The sequence below is a fragment of the Ranitomeya imitator genome, chromosome 8 (assembly GCF_032444005.1).
Source record: "Ranitomeya imitator isolate aRanImi1 chromosome 8, aRanImi1.pri, whole genome shotgun sequence".
NCBI lineage: Eukaryota > Metazoa > Chordata > Amphibia > Anura > Dendrobatidae > Ranitomeya > Ranitomeya imitator.
In genome coordinates, this window is record NC_091289.1 from 201,423,490 (window position 1) to 201,444,870 (window position 21,381).

General features: G+C 54.5%; 1 protein-coding gene across 1 annotated transcript in view; it reads left to right on the top strand.

Moving 5' to 3' along the window:
- The window catches only part of ERI3 (ERI1 exoribonuclease family member 3), a 317,503-nt gene that overhangs the window by 60,570 nt on the left and 235,552 nt on the right, over positions 1-21,381 (top strand). The window contains 1 exon segment of the mRNA XM_069735844.1: positions 15,260-15,332. Coding sequence (XP_069591945.1) covers positions 15,260-15,332 — 73 coding nt within the window.

Sequence of the window (21,381 nt, forward strand, 5' to 3'; positions counted from 1 at the left end):
GGGGAAGAATTGAGAAATAAAAGGGATAACTATCTCCTTTGGTCTTATGTGAGCAGAGCCGCTTCTCCCAGATCCGCGCTGTGCTCCATACATGGGACGTCTTTCATAAGTGTAAGATTTGTGGAGCACACGACTAATAGTTCTGTGGACAGACCCTCCCCTGAGCTGTGGATCTGCGGCTCCTTCAGTGACTATGGGCCTCTCGGCTGCTTCTCGCATTAGTGCTCTCCTTGCTTGGGAGGTCAGGTTAGGTGGACGGCCATGTCTTGGGAGGTCAGGTTAGGTGGACGGCCATGTCTTTGGCGGTCAGGTTAGGTGGACGGCCATGTCTTGGGAGGTCAGGTTAGGTGGACGGCCATGTCTTGGGAGGTCAGGTTAGGTGGACGTTCATGTCTTGGGAGGTCAGGTCAGGTGGACGGCCATGTCTTTGGCGGTCAGGTTAGGTGGACGGCCATGTCTTGGGAGGCCAGGTTAGGTGGACGGCCATGTCTCGGGAGGTCAGGTTAGGTGGACGTCCATGTCTTGGGAGGTCAGGTTAGGTGGACGGCCATGTCTCGGGAGGTCAGGTTAGGTGGACGGCCATGTCTCGGGAGGTCAGGTTAGGTGGACGTCCATGTCTTGGGAGGTCAGGTTAGGTGGACGGCCATGTCTCGGGAGGTCAGGTTAGGTGGACGGCCATGTCTTGGGAGGCCAGGTTAGGTGGACGGCCATGTCTCGGGAGGTCAGGTTAGGTGGACGTCCATGTCTTGGGAGGTCAGGTTAGGTGGACGGCCATGTCTCGGGAGGTCAGGTTAGGTGGACGGCCATGTCTTTGGCGGTCAGGTTAGGTGGACGGCCATGTCTTTGGCGGTCAGGTTAGGTGGACGGCCATGTCTTTGGCGGTCAGGTTAGGTGGACGGCCAGGTCTTTGGCGGTCAGGTTAGGTGGACGGCCTTGTCTTGGGAGGCCAGGTTAGGTGGACGGCCATGTCTTGGGAGGCCAGGTTAGGTGGACGGCCATGTCTTGGGAGGCCAGGTTAGGTGGACGGCCATGTCTTGGGAGGCCAGGTTAGGTGGACGGCCATGTGTTGGGAGGCCAGGTTAGGTGGACGGCCATGTCTTGGGAGGTCAGGTTAGGTGGACGGCCATGTCTTGGGAGGTCAGGTTAGGTGGACGGCCATGTCTTGGGAGGTCATGTTAGGTGGACGGCCATGTCTTGGGAGGTCATGTTAGGTGGACGGCCATGTCTTGGGAGGTCATGTTAGGTGGACGGCCATGTCTTGGGAGGTCAGGTTAGGTGGACGGCTATGTCCTGGTAGGTTTGCAGTTGTGCCCTTCCCCTTCCATGTTTGGATGATGGATGCTCCGTGAGATGTTCAGAGCTTGGGCTATTTTCTATAACCTAACCCTGCTTTCCTTTTTTCCACAACTTAATCCCTGACCTGTCTGGTGGGCTCCTTGGTTTTCATGATAATGTTCTCACACAAACCTCTGAGGTCTTCACAGAACATCTGTAGTTATAGTGAGAAGAAATCACACCCAGGGGGACGCAATGTACTAATTGTGTGAATTTTGGGGGCGATAGGTCTCTCGAGATTTTATTTATGGGCGCCAGACTACAGGGGGTTGAATACTAATGCACAGTATCACAATGTTCAGATTTTTATTTTCAGAAGAGTTAGAAAACCTTGCATCAAAGACTTGTTACTTTGTGTCACAGAAAATCCCAATGAAATGCGTTTGTGGGTGTAACGTGTGAAAATGTGCTCTGTATATTAGATAGGTTTAACCCATGAAGTGACGTATGAAGCTGTGGAGGTTGTGGCCATGAGGTCTCACGTTTAGGGACCATGAGCCGGAGCCTGGATATGATGATTTGGGGTTCACCCACTTTACCCCCGGCCCTTTTTTCGGACCTGTGCGGCCTCAGCAGCTGCGCCCACGTCTGGATTAAATGGCGGCTGCTGAGTTTACGGCGGTTATAAAGCAGCGTCTGCGCTGAAGTTTATAGTCCGCGTCCTCGTCTTATGTGCACATTAGTGAAAGCTCGTCAGTAAATTTCCCGCTCCTGGTGAAAGCTCGTCAGTAAATCACATTGCTCTCTCCGTTTTATTCTCCGTGTGTAATTCTTCTGGAGGCGCTGCGCCCAACCCTCCAAATAACTGAATTAACATCTCTCCAATTCTTCAACTATTTATTGCATTTCTGTACATTTACAAGCCCAAAATGGGTCGTCACCGCGACAGCTTTCTGTAACGAGACAAGAGGCACAGATCTAAAGTAAGTGCCCCCTCCATCACCTAATTACACCAGTCCCAATAACTCATGTAGAAGTCTTCTGTCTGAGCTCCCGACTAACACGGATATTTTACTAGAACAGGAAGCCTTGATGAACACGAATCAACATTAATAATGTAGAGAAAAAATGTACCTCAGAGCTGCACTCACTATTCTGCTGGTGCAGTCACTGTGTGCATACATTACATTACTGATCCTGAGTTACATCCTGTATTATACTCCAGAGCTGCACTCACTATTCTGCTGGTGCAGTCACTGTGCACATACATTACATTACTGGTCCTGAGTTACCTCCTGTATTATACTCCAGAGCTGCACTCACTATTCTGCTGGTGGAGTCACTGTGCACATACATTACATTACTGATCCTGAGTTACATCCTATATTATACTCCAGAGCTGCACTCACTATTCTGCTGGTGCAGTCACTGTGCACATACATTACATTACTGATCCTGAGTTACATCCTATATTATACTCCAGAGCTGCACTCACTACTCTGCTGGTGCAGTCACTGTGTACATACATTACTGATCCTGAGTTACATGCTGTATTATACTCCAGAGCTGCACTCACTACTCTGCTGGTGCAGTCACTGTGCACATACATTACATTATTGATCCTGAGTTACATCCTGTATTATACCCCAGAGCTGCACTCACTATTCTGCTGGTGCAGTCACTGTGTACATACATTACATTACTGATCCTGAGTTACACCCTGTATTATACCCCAGAGCTGCACTCACTATTCTGCTGGTGCAGTCACTGTGTATATACATTACATTACTGATCCTGAGTTACACCCTGTATTATACCCCAGAGCTGCACTCACTATTCTGCTGGTGCAGTCACTGTGCACATACATTACATTACTGATCCTGAGTTACATCCTGTATTATACCCCAGAGCTGCACTCACTATTCTGCTGGTGCAGTCACTGTGTACATACATTACATTACTGATCCTGAGTTACACCCTGTATTATACCCCAGAGCTGCACTCACTATTCTGCTGGTGCAGTCACTGTGTATATACATTACATTACTGATCCTGAGTTACACCCTGTATTATACCCCAGAGCTGCACTCACTATTCTGCTGGTGCAGTCACTGTGTAGATACATTACATTACTGATCCTGATTTACACCCTGTATTATACCCCAGAGCTGCACTCACTATTCTGCTGGTGCAGTCACCGTGTACATACATTACATTACTGATCCTGAGTTACATCCTGTATTATACCCCAGAGCTGCACTCACTATTCTGCTGGTGCAGTCACCGTGTACATACATTACACTACTGATCCTGAGTTACATCCTGTATTATACTCCAGAGCTGCACTCACTATTCTGCTGGTGCAGTCACCGTGTACATACATTACATTACTGATCCTGAGTTACATCCTGTATTATACCCCAGAGCTGCACTCACTATTCTGCTGGTGTAGTCACTGTGTACATACATTACATTACTGATCCTGAGTTACATCCTGTATTATACCGCAGAGCTGCACTCACTATTCTGCTGGTGCAGTCACTGTGTACATACATTACATTACTGATCCTGAGTTACATCCTGTATTATACCCCAGAGCTGCACTCACTATTCTGCTGGTGCAGTCACTGTGTACATACATTACATTACTGATCCTGAGTTACATCATGTATTATCCTCCAGAGCTGCACTCACTATTCTGCTGGTGCAGTCACTGTGTACATACATTACATTACTGATCCTGAGTTACATCCTGTATTATACTCCAGAGCTGCACTCACTATTCTGCTGGTGCAGTCACTGTGTACATACATTACATTACTGATCCTGAGTTACATCCTGTATTATACCCCAGAGCTGCACTCACTATTCTGCTGGTGCAGTCACTGTGTACATACATTACATTACTGATCCTGAGTTACATCCTGTATTATACTCCAGAGCTGCACTCACTATTCTGCTGGTGCAGTCACTGTGTACATACATTACATTACTGATCCTGAGTTACGTCCTGCATTATACCCCAGAGCTGCACTCACTATTCTGCTGGTGCAGTCACTGTGTACATACATTACATTACTGATCCTGAGTTACGTCCTGCATTATACTCCAGAGCTGCACTCACTATTCTGCTGGTGCAGTCACTGTGTACATACATTACATTACTGATCCTGAGTTACATCCTGTATTATACCCCAGAGCTGCACTCACTATTCTGCTGGTGCAGTCACTGTGTACATACATTACATTACTGATCCTGAGTTACGTCCTGCATTATACTCCAGAGCTGCACTCACTATTCTGCTGGTGCAGTCACTGTGTACATACATTACAATACTGATCCTGAGTTACATCCTGTATTATACCCCAGAGCTGCACTCACTATTCTGCTGGTGCAGTCACTGTGTACATACATTACATTACATTACTGATCCTGAGTTACGTCCTGCATTATACCCCAGAGCTGCACTCACTATTCTGCTGGTGCAGTCACTGTGTACATACATTACATTACTGATCCTGAGTTACGTCCTGCATTATACCCCGGAGCTGCGCGCCCTGTTGTGCTGGTTTGGGGTCGCTCTGTTGCTCGGTGGTTAGTGGGGTCCGCTGCTGTTCTCTGATTCTTCCGCTGATACATTGTTTCCTCGCGTCCTTCCTGCAGGGCTCCGCTTGGAGTATACAGTATATACAGATCGTTTCTCTTCGTTCCTGTCCGTCTGTGTTTTAGTGTCCGGACTTCTCCTGTTGCTCGGCGTCTTCTGGACGTGGATGTGGTTGCGGCAGACTGCGGTGCACAGAGCCGTCACTGCCGTCATCCTCTGCCTCCAGGCCACAAACAGATTAGACGCAGCAGGTTACTTTGTGGCTCGCAGCTTGTATCGGGCCCCGATGCAGCAGGTAATTTACTGTGAGGAGGATGCAGTCGGGTGAGAACCTTTGTGAGGAGTAAATAAATAGACGGAGCCGCCGAGTTCTGAAGGACGGTGCGGCAGCAGATTGAAGAGGTGGATGCCGGAACCTGTGCGGCGTCTTTTTCTTGCCTCGTTCTGTCTTGCAGGCTGCCTCAGGCTGACTCTGTGTCTCCTGGAGAATGACAGCCGTGTGACACCGGGAAAATAATTACTAACACATCCCAGTGACTGCAAACAGCTCTGTCTTCAGCGGCACGGTACGGATCATCAGAGCAGGCAGTCATGACCACGACCGGTGCCGTGTGGTGGCTGCAGGCCCCTATGAAGTGTCCGCTGCTCTGCGTGAAGCCAGATATTGCCCTCCGGCATCACCCGGCCCGTGAGGTGCAATCTGCAGAGCTGCGCTGATTTGTAAAGGGCCATTTTCCTTGGAATCTCTCCTGTTACAATGTATCCACCTGTGACGAGGATCTGCAGGAGAAACACTTCGTAATGTGCCGAGATCAGTGAGAAGCGGCTGTCAGGGTCGGTGCGTGTCGCCACGTCTTTACAGGTCATTGTGTCGTGGATTTCCAAAGTGTAAGATTAAATCGGCATTTTGAGGAAACCTTTCTATTTCGCTGCCTGTTCTCCACTATAGACGACCTGACTATTATACTGAGGTGTTGAAGTGGACGAGCGTCAGCTGCAGCCAACAATGGTGACTTACCTGAGCAAGGTGGCGGCCAGGCGCAAGAAGGGGAAGGAAAATATAAACCACTTAGACTTTTAAGTCATCCTATAAAAAAAGGAGAAAAGCTGAGATGGTTGTGGAGGATCATGGGATAATGCACCTAAAGTTCTATCTTGGTGCCTAAGACCGTTAGGGTGTGTTCACACTCGATGGATACGCCAGGTTTTCTGTGTGGATTTTTGCGATTGACGGTCAGTAGTACAGTACGAGCGTTGCCTTCATCACATGTCATCCTATGGAGGAAATCCACCGCTGAAGTGAGCGGCGCTCAGGATCTGACATCCACAGATGTTTGTTAGATTTCACGTCATGTCAATCTGCTTCGATGTTCGGTGTTTCCGCTGATGGAATCTTCATATTCACTGCAGAAAGCCCGGATATTATACAAGTTATGTCTTGTGTGAATTCACCCTCCTCGATCCAGCGATGACACTTCGCTGCCCAGTCTTGGCTTCCTTGGTAGCGCTGCAGCCACTCACTGAGCTTGATGACTTTTTCCGTCTGCATCATCAGAGCTCCTCAGGGCAGTGATTGGCTGCAGCACTGTCGACGTGATTGCTGCAGCCAATCAGACATTTGGGTAGTAGTGGAGACAGTGCTGAACCTGGCTGAATGCAGAACAATTTTCTGTGAGCAACTGCACCTTTACTTAAAATTGAAAGTACCAGTCCCATCCTTCCCGGTGGTGGCCGCTCTCTTCTCTTGTCCGTGCATTTTCTGACTCTCTGGACTGTCAGGACCTTCCCGGTGGTGGTCGCTCTCTTCTCCGTGCATTGTCTGACGCTCTGGACTGTCAGGACCTTCCAGGTGGTGGTCGCTCTCTTCTCCGTGCATTGTCTGACGCTCTGGACTGTCAGGACCTTCCCGGTGGTGGTCGCTCTCTTCTCCGTGCATTGTCTGACTTTCTGGACTGTCAGGACCTTCCCGGTGGTGGTCGCTCTCTTCTCCGTGCATTGTCTGACGCTCTGGACTGTCAGGACCTTCCAGGTGGTGGTCGCTCTCTTCTCCGTGCATTGTCTGACTTTCTGGACTGTCAGGACCTTCCCGGTGGTGGCCGCTCTCTTCTCCGTGCATTGTCTGACTTTCTGGACTGTCAGGACCTTCCCGGCGGTGGCCGCTCTTTTCTCCGTGCTTTGTCTGACGCTCTGGACTGTCAGGACCTTCCCGGTGGTGGCCGCTCTCTTCTCCGTGCATTGTCTGACGCTCTGGACTGTCAGGACCTTCCCGGTGGTGGCCGCTCTCTTCTCTGTCCGTGCATTGTCTGACTTTCTGGACTGTCAGGACCTTCCCCGGTGGTGGCCGCTCTCTTCTCCGTGCATTGTCTGACGCTCTGGACTGTCAGGACCTTCCCGGTGGTGGCCGCTCTCTTCTCCGTGCATTGTCTGACGCTCTGGACTGTCAGGACCTTCCCACTGGTGGCCGCTCTCTTCTCTGTCTGTGCATTGTCTGACTCTCTCGACTGTCCGTACCTTCCCGGTGGTGGCCGCTATCTTCTCCGTGCATTGTCTGACGCTCTGGACTGTCAGGACCTTCCCGGTGGTGGCCGCTCTCTTCTCCGTGCATTGTCTGACGCTCTGGACTGTCAGGACCTTCCTGGTGGTGGTCTCTCTCTTCTCCGTGCATTGTCTGACGCTCTGGACTGTCAGGACCTTCCTGGTGGTGGCTGCTCTCTTCTCCGTGCATTGTCTGACTTTCTGGACTGTCAGGACCTTCCCCGGTGGTGGCCGCTCTCTTCTCCGTGCATTGTCTGACTCTCTGGACTGTCAGGACCTTCCCGGTGGTGGCCGCTCTCTTCTCTGTCCGTGCATTGTCTGACTTTCTGGACTGTCAGGACCTTCCCCGGTGGTGGCCGCTCTCTTCTCCGTGCATTGTCTGACTCTCTGGACTGTCAGGACCTTCCCGGTGGTGGCCGCTCTCTTCTCCGTGCATTGTCTGAAGCTCTGGACTGTCAGGACCTTCCCGGTGGTGGCCGCTCTCTTCTCCGTGCATTGTCTGACGCTCTGGACTGTCAGGACCTTCCCACTGGTGGCCGCTCTCTTCTCTGTCCATGCATTGTCTGACTCTCTGGACTGTCAGGACCTTCCCGGTGGTGGCCGCTATCTTCTCCGTGCATTGTCTGAAGCTCTGGACTGTCAGGACCTTCCCGGTGGTGGCCGCTCTCTTCTCCGTGCATTGTCTGACGCTCTGGACTGTCAGGACCTTCCCGGTGGTGGCCGCTCTCTTCTCCGTGCATTGTCTGACGCTCTGGACTGTCAGGACCTTCCTGGTGGTGGTCGCTCTCTTCTCCGTGCATTGTCTGAAGCTCTGGACTGTCAGGACCTTCCCGGTGGTGGCCGCTCTCTTCTCCGTGCATTGTCTGACGCTCTGGACTGTCAGGACCTTCCCGGTGGTGGCCGCTCTCTTCTCCGTGCATTGTCTGACTCTCTGGACTGTCAGGACCTTCCTGGTGGTGGTCGCTCTCTTCTCCGTGCATTGTCTGAAGCTCTGGACTGTCAGGACCTTCCCGGTGGTGGCCGCTCTCTTCTCCGTGTATTGTCTGACTTTCTGGACTGTCAGGACCTTCCCGCTGGTGGCCGCTCTCTTCTCTGTCCGTGCATTGTCTGACGCTCTGGACTGTCAGGACCTTCCCACTGGTGGCCGCTCTCTTCTCTGTCCGTGCATTGTCTGACTCTCTGGACTGTCAGGACCTTCCCGGTGGTGGCCGCTATCTTCTCCGTGCATTGTCTGAAGCTCTGGACTGTCAGGACCTTCCCGGTGGTGGGCGCTCTCTTCTCCGTGCATTGTCTGACGCTCTGGACTGTCAGGACCTTCCCGGTGGTGGCCGCTCTCTTCTCCGTGCATTGTCTGAAGCTCTGGACTGTCAGGACCTTCCTGGTGGTGGTCGCTCTCTTCTCCGTGCATTGTCTGAAGCTCTGGACTGTCAGGACCTTCCCGGTGGTGGCCGCTATCTTCTCCGTGCATTGTCTGACGCTCTGGACTGTCAGGACCTTCCCGGTGGTGGCCGCTCTCTTCTCCGTGCATTGTCTGACGCTCTGGACTGTCAGGACCTTCCTGGTGGTGGTCGCTCTCTTCTCCGTGCATTGTCTGACTCTCTGGACTGTCAGGACCTTCCTGGTGGTGGTCGCTCTCTTCTCCGTGCATTGTCTGAAGCTCTGGACTGTCAGGACCTTCCCGCTGGTGGCCGCTCTCTTCTCCGTGTATTGTCTGACTTTCTGGACTGTCAGGACCTTCCCGCTGGTGGCCGCTCTCTTCTCTGTCCGTGCATTGTCTGACGCTCTGGACTGTCAGGACCTTCCCACTGGTGGCCGCTCTCTTCTCTGTCCGTGCATTGTCTGACTCTCTGGACTGTCAGGACCTTCCCGGTGGTGGCCGCTATCTTCTCCGTGCATTGTCTGAAGCTCTGGACTGTCAGGACCTTCCCGGTGGTGGGCGCTCTCTTCTCCGTGCATTGTCTGACGCTCTGGACTGTCAGGACCTTCCTGGTGGTGGTCGCTCTCTTCTCCGTGCATTGTCTGACGCTCTGGACTGTCAGGACCTTCCCACTGGTGGCCGCTCTCTTCTCTGTCCGTGCATTGCCTGACTTTCTGGACTGTCAGGACCTTCCCGAGTGGCTGAACCCTGTGATCTCTCCGCTTGGTGGATTCCGCTGGTCTGGTGACGTAGCGGTTTTTCTGCACGGTTTGTGTGATCTTTTATCTGGCACTTTACGATGTCTGTGCACTTTTTTGGAGGGTCCTTGCGCTGCTTCGTTCCAGGAGTTTCGCAGGCCATATTAAAGTCTTCGTTCCCTGACTTTTTTCCTCTTTGTAGCAGTGGGCCTGTTGTCAGTGTCTCATGGTCGCTCTCTCCCGCTGGTGACGCTCAGTCCTGGGTGTAGGTGGGATGTAAAGCTGCGACTTCCAGAGCTGAGATTCTGACGCTGCCATTCATTAGCGCTGGCTGACAGCAGATTGAGTCGGTGCGCGGCTGCCTGTCATGCCGCCTCTTCACGCAGTGATATTTCCAGCTGACGCTCCGCTTATAGACTTGTTGTACCGTGACAAGGTGAAATAAATAAAGCTGGAGCGGTGCTGTCAGCGGCTCGGTAATAAGCCGCATCTCATTATGACCGTGTTGTGGTAATTATTTATTTGATATGAGGCTGTCACTATAGGCGGTAAACACGTGTATTGTGCGCGGTGCCGGCGATGAATCCTCCGCAGATTGGGGACAGAATGAGAAAAAACAACAGTAATTTAATACAAGCGGACGAGATCGCTGACAGCCGCTCAAAACTGTTTGTCCCGACACGTCAGGCGCCGCCCGGCCGCGGATCATTAGCGGCTTTGGTATAATGTGATTTTCCTCCGGAGAATTCCTGTGCGGAGGAGCAGCGCCGTCCTCGGCCGTCGGGTGCGCGGAGCGGCCGCCATGTCCTGTAATGCGGCTCAGGAGCTGACGTCCCGGAGGATTCTGCTTCTCTCCGACCCCTTTATCTCCTCTCTGCCTCACTTTTTAGGGTGCATTCACCAGTTTTGGTCATGTTGCCCTTTTTTTTTTTTTTGCCTTGATCTTCATGAGAGCCATGGAAGTTGTGTGGCGTTTTGCCATGACTTTGCGACCACTTATAATTATACTCCAGTCACAGCCAGAGCTGCGTTCTCCAATCTGTTGTGTAACCAGGATGAGAACAGTGAGAATCTGAAGCTGAACTGTATACATTGAAGCTGTGGAGTCTTGCAGTCACACGCAGCGTCTGTCCTGTGCAGCCGCTCCTAGGGGGCGCTGAGGAGCGCACTGCCGCGGGGTCATTTGGGTTAGTGGGCTTTTGACCGACGTCTAATCTTCCAGCCCCTATCATAGGCGCGCGCTCAGCAAGTGTTCCTAATGGGGAGAGGGACCACGCATTGTACTCTCTAGCTCCCCCTTGTGGCAGGCCGCCACAGCAGAATCTTGTGCTTCATCTGTACAGGAAGCCGGATCAGCAAAAAACCTCAGCTATAAAGATGCCTGAATGAGCGCACAATGTTGGACTGATGGACAATGATGTACACACGATACCGTCACTAATGATTGGATTCTGGGCGGCAGGTTCCATAAATGCAGATTATATTTTATTTCATCCATTATGTTTTCAAAAAGTAAACGACAAATCAAAAGTTCTGCAGTGTTTTGATAGAATGTTTGTTTTCCTTCCTCACCGTTTGTAGGATCTCTGCTTGCTGTTATGTTAATGAGTGGAAACCTTCAGTGTTTGTAGCCTCCGCCTGTCTCATTCTTGTACCAGTTTATGGCTTGTTGTCTGATACATTGTAACACACTGGTCACTGGAGAGCTTTCTGCAGTCATGTCTTCTGGACTGATGATGCCTCTTGGATGCAAGAAAGTGACAGCAAGCAGAGATCTTGAGAATGGTGATAAATGGAGTAATGGAAAACTATAGAATAAAACCAGAGCGTCCTGGGATGAATTGGCCGCACCTCGTCTTTTTCCTGGAAAGTTTCTGAACTCAAGAGACTTGAAGATGTACTGGCCATCACCTCCTGGTCTGACCCCTCTCTTCATGCCCCAATCACCCAGTGGCCTGTCCCCTCTGGGGCGTGCATTTCTCCCGTACTGACCCCTCTGGGGCGAGCATTCTCCTCTGTCCTGACCCCTCTGGGGCGTGCATTCTCCTCTGTCCTGACCCCTCTGGGGCGTGCATTCTCCTCTGTCCTGACCCCTCTGGGGCGTGCATTCTCCTCTGTCCTGACCCCTCTGGGGCGAGCATTCTCCTCTGTCCTGACCCCTCTGGGGCGAGCATTCTCCTCTGTCCTGACCCCTCTGGGGCGTGCATTCTCCTCTGTCCTGACCCCTCTGGGGCGAGCATTCTCCTCTGTCCTGACCCCTCTGGGGCGAGCATTCTCCTCTGTCCTGACCCCTCTGGGGCGTGCATTTCCCCCGTCCTGACCCCTCTGGGGCGAGCATTCTCCTCTGTCCTGAACCCTCTGGGGCGAGCATTCTCCTCTGTCCTGACCCCTCTGGGGCGTGCATTCTCCTCTGTCCTGACCCCTCTGGGGCGTGCATTCTCCTCTGTCCTGACCCCTCTGGGGCGAGCATTCTCCTCTGTCCTGACCCCTCTGGGGCGAGCATTCTCCTCTGTCCTGACCCCTCTGGGGCGTGCATTTCCCCCGTCCTGACCCCTCTGGGGCGAGCATTCTCCTCTGTCCTGAACCCTCTGGGGCGAGCATTCTCCTCTGTCCTGACCCCTCTGGGGCGTGCATTCTCCTCTGTCCTGACCCCTCTGGGGCGTGCATTCTCCTCTGTCCTGACCCCTCTGGGGCGTGCATTTCCCCCGTACTGACCCCTCTGGGGCGAGCATTCTCCTCTGTCCTGAACCCTCTGGGGCGAGCATTCTCCTCTGTCCTGACCCCTCTGGGGCGAGCATTCTCCTCTGTCCTGACCCCTCTGGGGCGAGCATTCTCCTCTGTCCTGACCCCTCTGGGGCGAGCATTCTCCTCTGTCCTGACCCCTCTGGGGCGAGCATTCTCCTCTGTCCTGACCCCTCTGGGGCGAGCATTCTCCTCTGTCCTGACCCCTCTGGGGCGAGCATTCTCCTCTGTCCTGAACCCTCTGGGGCGAGCATTCTCCTCTGTCCTGACCCCTCTGGGGCGAGCATTCTCCTCTGTCCTGACCCCTCTGGGGCGTGCATTCTCCTCTGTCCTGACCCCTCTGGGGCGTGCATTCTCCTCTGTCCTGACCCCTCTGGGGCGTGCATTCTCCTCTGTCCTGACCCCTCTGGGGCGTGCATTTCCCCCTTTGCCTGACCCCTCTGAGACATACTCCCCCTGGCCTGACCCCTCTGGGGCGTGCAATCCCGCATTACCTGTCCCCTCTGGGGGTTGCATTCCCCCTATGTGAGCCATCTCTGGATCCCCTGCTGTAATGCGTGGGGGTGCGGACCGCCGGTGTTTGGGAGGGGCAGTGTAGAATAAGTATTCTGCTCCCTGCAGGATCCGTGCCCCCCTGGGAGGAGGGTCAGTGGTGTTGGATTCCATCATCCCCCGCTGTCACCGACCCCTGCACAGCGGGGGAGCAGCGGCAGCAGATGGACATTAACCCGCTTTGATTAGTTGCGGGTGTGATATTAATTTTTGATACACTGGGAGCACCTGGGAGCTGGAATTCAATTACTCCTCGTCGCCCTGCGCTGCGCTTCTCTGTGGCGGTTTATTTCCAGCAGAACCTGTTGAGATTCCGCAGCCTTTCTCTGTGCGCTGACCTCCAGGATAATTAGGGTTAAATTGATAAGCTATCACCTCGCCGACACGTTTTATCATCCGCTGTTTGCACGAGAGGATACAATACAAAGGGGAGGCTGTAATTTGTGCCCAGATACAGGTGTCAGCGCCCAGATAACGGCCCCTCTTCTCCCCACCATTGTTGGACAATTAGCGCCCGGCCCGCCTGGTGCCTGACGCCGTATTTCACCCCGTGCCATCCTGGGATAATGATGCCCTGCTAAGTGTGAGCGGAGATAGCGCACAATGGCTCCTCATCCATCACCACATCCGCACGAGGAGGCAGCGGAGAGCCCCTTATTACCGGGGAATAAATCACCAGTCCCATAATCCGCAGCTTGTAGGCGCCGAGCGGCAAAATGTTACAGAAACTTAAACTCTTGTGAAGATCCGGCGCCATCGTCCACCCCGCGCGCTGAGCGTTATGTATAAGGTTAATATACCACGAGCGAAAAGAGCGCCGCGACCTGTACAGTAATGGCGGCTCCTAGATGTCACATACATAGGTACTATCCTCCTCTGATCTCCTAATGACCTTTCCATTCCTCACTTCTCTCATCCTGTGCACTGCAATGTTCCACCACAAGCGCCCTGCAATGTTCCACCACAAGCGCACCCGCTCACGGACATTACTGAGCACTCCTGTGTAACCAGTCATTACTGACACACGGTCATTACTGTGCAGTCCTGTGTAACCAGTCATTGCTCGCACACGGTCATTACTGTGCAGTCCTGTGTAACCAGTCATTGCTCGCACATGGTCATTACTGTGCAGTCCTGTGAGACCAGTTATTACTCACACGGTCGTTACTGGGCAGTCCTGTGTAACCAGTCATTGCTCGCACATGGTCATTACTGTGCAGTCCTGTGTAACCAGTCATGACCCGCACACGGTCATTACTAGGCAGTCCTATGTAACCAGTCCTGACCCGCACACGGTCATTACTAGGCAGTCCTGTGTAACCAGTCATGACCCGCACACGGTCGTTACTAGGCAGTCCTGTGTAACCAGTCATGACCCGCACACGGTCGTTACTAGGCAGTCCTGTGTAACCAGTCATGACCCGCACACGGTCGTTACTAGGCAGTCCTGTGTAACCAGTCATGACCCGCACACGGTCGTTACTAGGCAGTCCTGTGTAACCAGTCATGACCCGCACACGGTCGTTACTAGGCAGTCCTGTGTAACCAGTCATGACTCGCACACGGCCTTTCCTGCAGTGTGGGAGCCCATCTGTTCACTGATCTATACCAGATCCATCAACAGCTTTGTGATGGTGGTTTCCCAGCTGATTGTGGAGCAGGCCCGGCCGGATTACACCCGTGTGCAGTATGTGGCATCTGCAGAACATTTTCTCCACTTTTTCTGCTTTGGCTCCTGATTGTGTGGATTGGATTAGATTAGATCTGTCAGTCGCAGCTTCCTGACGGGTTCCTCGATGTCTCTGGAAGTGTTGGGCGTTTCCTGGTTGCAGCTTTCTTTTCTGTAGTTTCCCTGTGTGCAGTATGGAGATGTTCACCCGGAGGAGCGTAGGACACTGTGACCGCACCGCGCAGGACGCTGTGACCGCACCGCGCAGGACACTGTGACCGCACCGCGCAGGACACTGTGACCGCACCGCGCAGGACACTGTGACCGCACCGCGCAGGACACTGTGACCGCACCGCGCAGGACACTGTGACCGCACCGCGCAGGACACTGTGACCGCACCGCGCAGGACACTGTGACCGCACCGCGCAGGACACTGTGACCGCACCGCGCAGGACACTGTGACCGCACCGCGCAGGACACTGTGACCGCACCGCGCAGGACACTGTGACCGCACCGCGCAGGACACTGTGACCGCACCGCGCAGGACACTGTGACCGCACCGCGCAGGACACTGTGACCGCACCGCGCAGGACACTGTGACCGCACCGCGCAGGACACTGTGACCGCACCGCGCAGGACACTGTGACCGCACCGCGCGCTGGTGATGTCCCCGCTCTGGTGGATCGGTCCCTTGTGCAGCAGTATGGCCGCCGCGTGGATTCTGTGCCGTAATGAGACTAACCGCTACTCTCGTTCCCTTTTCCAGGCTGCCGGGACAGTGTGAATATCTAGGACTGCAGGTCGCAGATTACTTCAAGCAGTGGATTAATCTGAAGAAGGTACTTTTCTTACCAAATCCCCTTCTCCTATAAATGTGTGAGTCCTCGGGGAGGCGGCTCGCCGTCGGGGTTATTTGCATGGAAATGAAGTGTGATGTTTTTTCCCCAACACGTCCCCGAGGACGGACAGATTTCCTTCTGTCCTTTATTGTGCCGATAATGGGAGTCTGAGCACAATGGCGCAGAGGCTCCTGTGTGTTCTCACATGTCCTGTACATCGCCCCCGCTGATCTCACATGTCCCATACATCGCCCCCGCTGATCTCACATGTCCCGTACATCGCCACCGCTGATCTCACATGTCCCGTACATCGCCCCCGCTGATCTCCTATGTCCCGTACATCGCCCCCGCTGATCTCACATGTCCCGTACATCGCCCCCGCTGATCTCACGTGTCCCGTACATCGCCCCCGCTGATCTCACGTGTCCCGTACATCGCCCCCGCTGATCTCACATGTCCCGTACATCGCCCCCGCTGATCTCCCGTATCCCGTACATCGCCCCCGCTGATCTCACGTGTCCCGTACATCGCCCCCGCTGATCTCACGTGTCCCGTACATCGCCCCCGCTGATCTCACGTGTCCCGTACATCGCCCCCGCTGATCTCTCACATGTCCCGTACATCGCCCCCGCTGATCTCACGTGTCCCGTACATCGCCCCCGCTGATCTCACATGTCCCGTACATCGCCCCCGCTGATCTCACGTGTCCCGTACATCGCCCCCGCTGATCTCACGTGTCCCGTACATCGCCCCCGCTGATCTCACGTGTCCCGTACATCGCCCCCGCTGATCTCACGTGTCCCGTACATCGCCCCCGCTGATCTCACGTGTCCCGTACATCGCCCCCGCTGATCTCACGTGTCCCGTACATCGCCCCCGCTGATCTCACGTGTCCCGTACATCGCCCCCGCTGATCTCACGTGTCCCGTACATCGCCCCCGCTGATCTCACGTGTCCCGTACATCGCCCCCGCTGATCTCACGTGTCCCGTACATACATCGCCCCCGCTGATCTCTCACGTGTCCCGTACATCGCCCCCGCTGATCTCACGTGTCCCGTACATCGCCCCCGCTGATCTCACGTGTCCCGTACATCGCCCCCGCTGATCTCACGTGTCCCGTACATCGCCCCCGCTGATCTCACATGTCCCGTACATCGCCCCCGCTGATCTCTCACAAGTCCCGTACATCGCCCCCGCTGATCTCACATGTCCCGTACATCGCCCCCGCTGATCTCACATGTCTTGTACATCGCCCCCGCTGATCTCACATGTCCTGTACATCGCCCCCGCTGATCTCACATGTCCCGTACATCGCCCCCGCTGATCTCACATGTCTTGTACATCGCCCCCGCTGATCTCACGTGTCCCGTACATCGCCCCCGCTGATCTCACATGTCCCGTACATCGCCCCCGCTGATCTCACGTGTCCCGTACATCGCCCCCGCTGATCTCACATGTCCTGTACATCGCCCCCGCTGATCTCACGTGTCCCGTACATCGCCCCCGCTGATCTCACGTGTCCCGTACATCGCCCCCGCTGATCTCACATGTCCCGTACATCGCCCCCGCTGATCTCACGTGTCCCGTACATCGCCCCCGCTGATCTCACATGTCCTGTACATCGCCCCCGCTGATCTCACATGTCCCGTACATCGCCCCCGCTGATCTCACGTGTCCCGTACATCGCCCCCGCTGATCTCACATGTCCTGTACATCGCCCCCGCTGATCTCACGTGTCCCGTACATCGCCCCCGCTGATCTCACATGTCCCGTACATCGCCCCCGGTGATCTCTCACATGTCCTGTACATCGCCCCCGCTGATCTCACGTGTCCCGTACATCGCCCCCGCTGATCTCACGTGTCCCGTACATCGCCCCCGCTGATCTCACATGTCCTGTACATCGCCCCCACTGATTTCACATGTCCCGTACATCGCCCCCGCTGATCTCACATGTCCCGTACATCGCCCCCGCTGATCTCACATGTCCCGTACATCGCCCCCGCTGATCTCACATGTCTTGTACATCGCCACCGCTGATCTCTCACATGAATGCGGCTCTATACGCCGACCATTAGAGCCCTTGCAGGACTGTCAGTATTCTGCCTTCAGCACAGTAAGTACAACAGCCTCCCCAGGTCTGTAATATCAAAAGCAGGTCTGCACAAGTAATAACCATTTCACAGGTCTACAAAAAAATATTTTTTGTAGTCATCGCAGGTGACTTTGTACTTTTCTGAATCATCTTTTTGTCCTGATTTCACAAATGTCTATAGGTTTTCTGTAGCGTGTATAGTTTCCATGGAACATCATCATTATAAGGTATAGAAAATATACTGGTGACATTAGGAAATCTACATATCAGAAAATAAAATGCTTCACCTTAAAAAACGGCTTTTATTGAACCAAAATAATTTCACATACAAACTAGAAACCAAAATATCAGCAGAAATTAAAGATGCCGAACATTAGACTGTCGCCATATAACGTCCAGCAGTAATCTGCCGTCACCGGGTCGCTCCCTGCTAGCGCTGATCCGTTACGTTAATGTCCCGGTGAATCCGCTCGCCCTGTTCATCACTTCTATCCCCAAGATTCTGACATGTGAGGCATAAAGTGCATCTTCAGAGACCTGCGACATCCGGTACATTCAGCAGCTCCTCACAGATCCACCTGAAGCTTCTCCAGCATCTCGCTGCCTTCACATTTCGAGTTCCTTCAAACACATCATCTCTCATCAGCTCTGACCTGAGCACCAACTCCTTCCTTCAGGTTTGCTGGAGAAATGCTGGAGAATTTCTGTGAAATGTCCTGGAGCCCTTGTGAATTAAAGATTTTAATCAATCCCACCTTTATATGTAGTGGAGGAAGAAAGATGTTATAAGGATTACGCTGAACATTGTCTCTACCTGGAGCATCGATGTTTCTCTGTCCCCAATCACGATGAACATAATGCTTCACTGTATTTCTACTGCCCCATTCACATCTCCACAGATACGCCATTGATGATGCTTTCATTGTATAGCATCCAAAACAACTGACACATTTTCATAACTTTCCTTTCGATGACATGAGGGAGCAATAGGGATTGATGGTTTCATATTTCCATTGTGAAGGAGCAACACTGTTTATTGACTCATCCCAGAGAAGATTGAAAGCAATCTCCAATCTGCAACAAAACACTCTTGATTCAGTTCTTCAAAGAGACCCTTTAGGTCAGTGCTGGGGTCTCCTCCATAGTGTCTAGCTTTCACGTATGCGGCCTGTGCATGGCGCCTGTCATGTGCTGTCAGTGCAGATTTGCTTGCTGCTCTGTAAATGTGATGTGACGGACGCCGAGGCTGTGTGCAGTTCACTGACCATTACACATCGCCATTTGAAGTTCACTAAACTTTTGCAGAGCCGATCGCAGCTCGTAGCTTGCAGAGCAAGTATCCCGGGCTGTGACTTGTGTAATAAGGAGCTGAGCGCCTGGCCCCCGCCGTCTCCCATCCTGGCTCTCCCGCCGTCTCTCGTCCTGGCCCCCGCCGTCTCCCGTCCTGGCTCTCCCGCCGTCTCTCGTCCTGGCTCTCCCGCCGTCTCTCGCCCTGGCTCTCCTGCCGTCTCCCGTCCTGGCTCTCCCGCCGTCTCTCGCCCTGGCTCTCCTGCCGTCTCTCGCCCTGGCTCTCCCGCCGTCTCCCGTCCTGGCTCTCCCGCCGTCTCCCGTCCTGGCTCTCCCGCCATCTCCCGCCCTGGCTCTCCCGCCGTCTCTCGCCCTGGCTCTCCTGCCGTCTCTCGCCCTGGCTCTCCCGCCGTCTCTCGCCCTGGCTCTCCCGCCGTCTCCCGTCCTGGCTCTCCCGCCGTCTCCCGTCCTGGCTCTCCCGCCGTCTCCCGTCCTGGCTCTCCCGCCATCTCCCGCCCTGGCTCTCCCGCCTTCTCCCGTCCTGGCTCTCCCGCCGTCTCTCGCCCTGGCTCTCCCGCCGTCTCTCGCCCTGGCTCTCCCGCCGTCTCTCGCCCTGGCTCTCCCGCCGTCTCTCGTCCTGGCCCCCGCCGTCTCCCGTCCTGGCTCTCCCGCCGTCTCCCGTCCTGGCTCTCCCGCCGTCTCCCGTCCTGGCTCTCCCGCCGTCTCCCGTCTTGGCTTTCCCGCCGTCTCCCGTCCTGGCTCTCCCGCCGTCTCCCGTCCTGGCTCTCCCGCCGTCTCCCGTCCTGGCTCTCCCGCCGTCTCCCGTCCTGGCTCTCTCCATCTACCGTCTTGGTCTCCCATCCTGCCTTCTGCCTGCAACACTTGTGCCCGTCACAGATCTCGCACTCGTCACCCCCAGAGCTGCGTTCACAGATCTCGCACTCGTCACCCCCAGAGCTGCGTTCACAGATCTCGCACTCGTCACCCCCAGAGCTGCGTTCACAGATCTCGCACTCGTCACCCCCAGAGCTGCGTTCACAGATCTTGCATCGTTACCCCCAGAGCTACGTTCACAGATCTCGCACTGGTCACCCCCAGAGCTGCGTTCACAGATCTCGCACTCGTCACACCCCAGGTTGGACATATCGCCAATATTGCATTGAAAGAATGTGACAATCAGATGACATAACGGTCAGTGATGGGTGGAAAGAAACACTTGAACGTTCTGGGACTTGCAGTTCTCCACGCCTAGGTGTATAGGAACTACCAGTATTAATGTCTGCTGCATCCCCGCACAGCGGAGGGCGCTATGTGCGGTGTACATGTGCTGACGCCCATCCATCCCATAATCCTGTGTCTGCACCGTTGCTGTATGTCACCCGCTGGACTCATGACTCCTTACTGACCAGTGGTTGGGTGCCGCAGTCGCCCGCTTTCTCACCCGTCATCCCTTATAATGTTGCATCGGCTGCGAGACTCCGATCAATTATTGATTGTATTCGCTGCAATATCTGGAGACCCCCAAGATGTGTGAGTGACAAATCCCCATCCCATCTGCAGGGCACGGACGGACCTCGGGGGACGCTCTGTGCTTCTCGATCATCTGCATGTGGCCGTTTCTGTAAACCTGATTCAGATGATGGGAAAGTCAGAGACGTCCGTGGAACGTTCCCCCAAAGACAGAGACATGCGTGATATCAGACCGAAGGTGCGACCCCACAATGTGGCCAATCATTGCCAGACACCAGCATCCCAGAATGCCCGCTCTCCTGGGTGCCAAGACAAGTTTCACCATTTTCTTGACTGGTGTCAGATGATTCTTTGGACTCGCCCGTCTCCTGGTCTCGGTGGTGCCTGCTCTCTCCTGTTGAGCAGCTGTCCCTGTGTCCTGGCCCGTACCCGTGTCCCGGCCTCGGTGGTTCTGATTTCCCATTGTATGGCAGATCCCCAGCCCGTAACAGTGTCCTGACCTCTGTGATGTCTGCTCTCCCACTGTACGGCAGGTCCTGACCCGCACCCGTGCCCTGACCCGCACCCGTGCCCTGACCCGCACCCGTGCCCTGACCCGCACCCGTGCCCTGACCCGCACCCGTGCCCTGACCCGCACCCATGTCCTGGCCTCTGGTGTCTGCTCTCCCGTTATATGGTAGGTCCAGGCCCGCACCCGTGCCCTGACCCGCACCCATGTCCTGGCCTCTGGTGTCTGCTCTCCCGTTATATGGTAGGTCCAGGCCCGCACCCGTGCCCTGACCCGTTCCCATGCCCTGGCCTCTGTGGTGTCTGCTCTCCCGTTATACTGTAGGTCCATGCCCGCACCCGTGCCCTGAACCACACCCGTTCGCTGACCCGCAGCCATGCCCTGACCGGAACCCGTGCCCTGGCCTCTGTGGTATCTGCTTTCCCGTTGTACGCAGGTCCAGGACTGTACCTGTGTTCTGACTCGTACTCTCTAGCTGTGCGTCAGGTCAAGGCTTAAGCTGGAGTTCTGACCTTTACCCGTGTTCTGGCCTCCCTGGTGTCTGCTCTCCCGCTGTACGGCAGGTCCTGACCCGCGCCCTGACCCCTGCCCTGGCCTCTGGTGTCTATGGCAGGTCCATGCCCCACCTGTGTTCTGACCCATACTTTCCATCTGTACGGCAGGTCCTGACCAGTACTTGTGTCCTGACC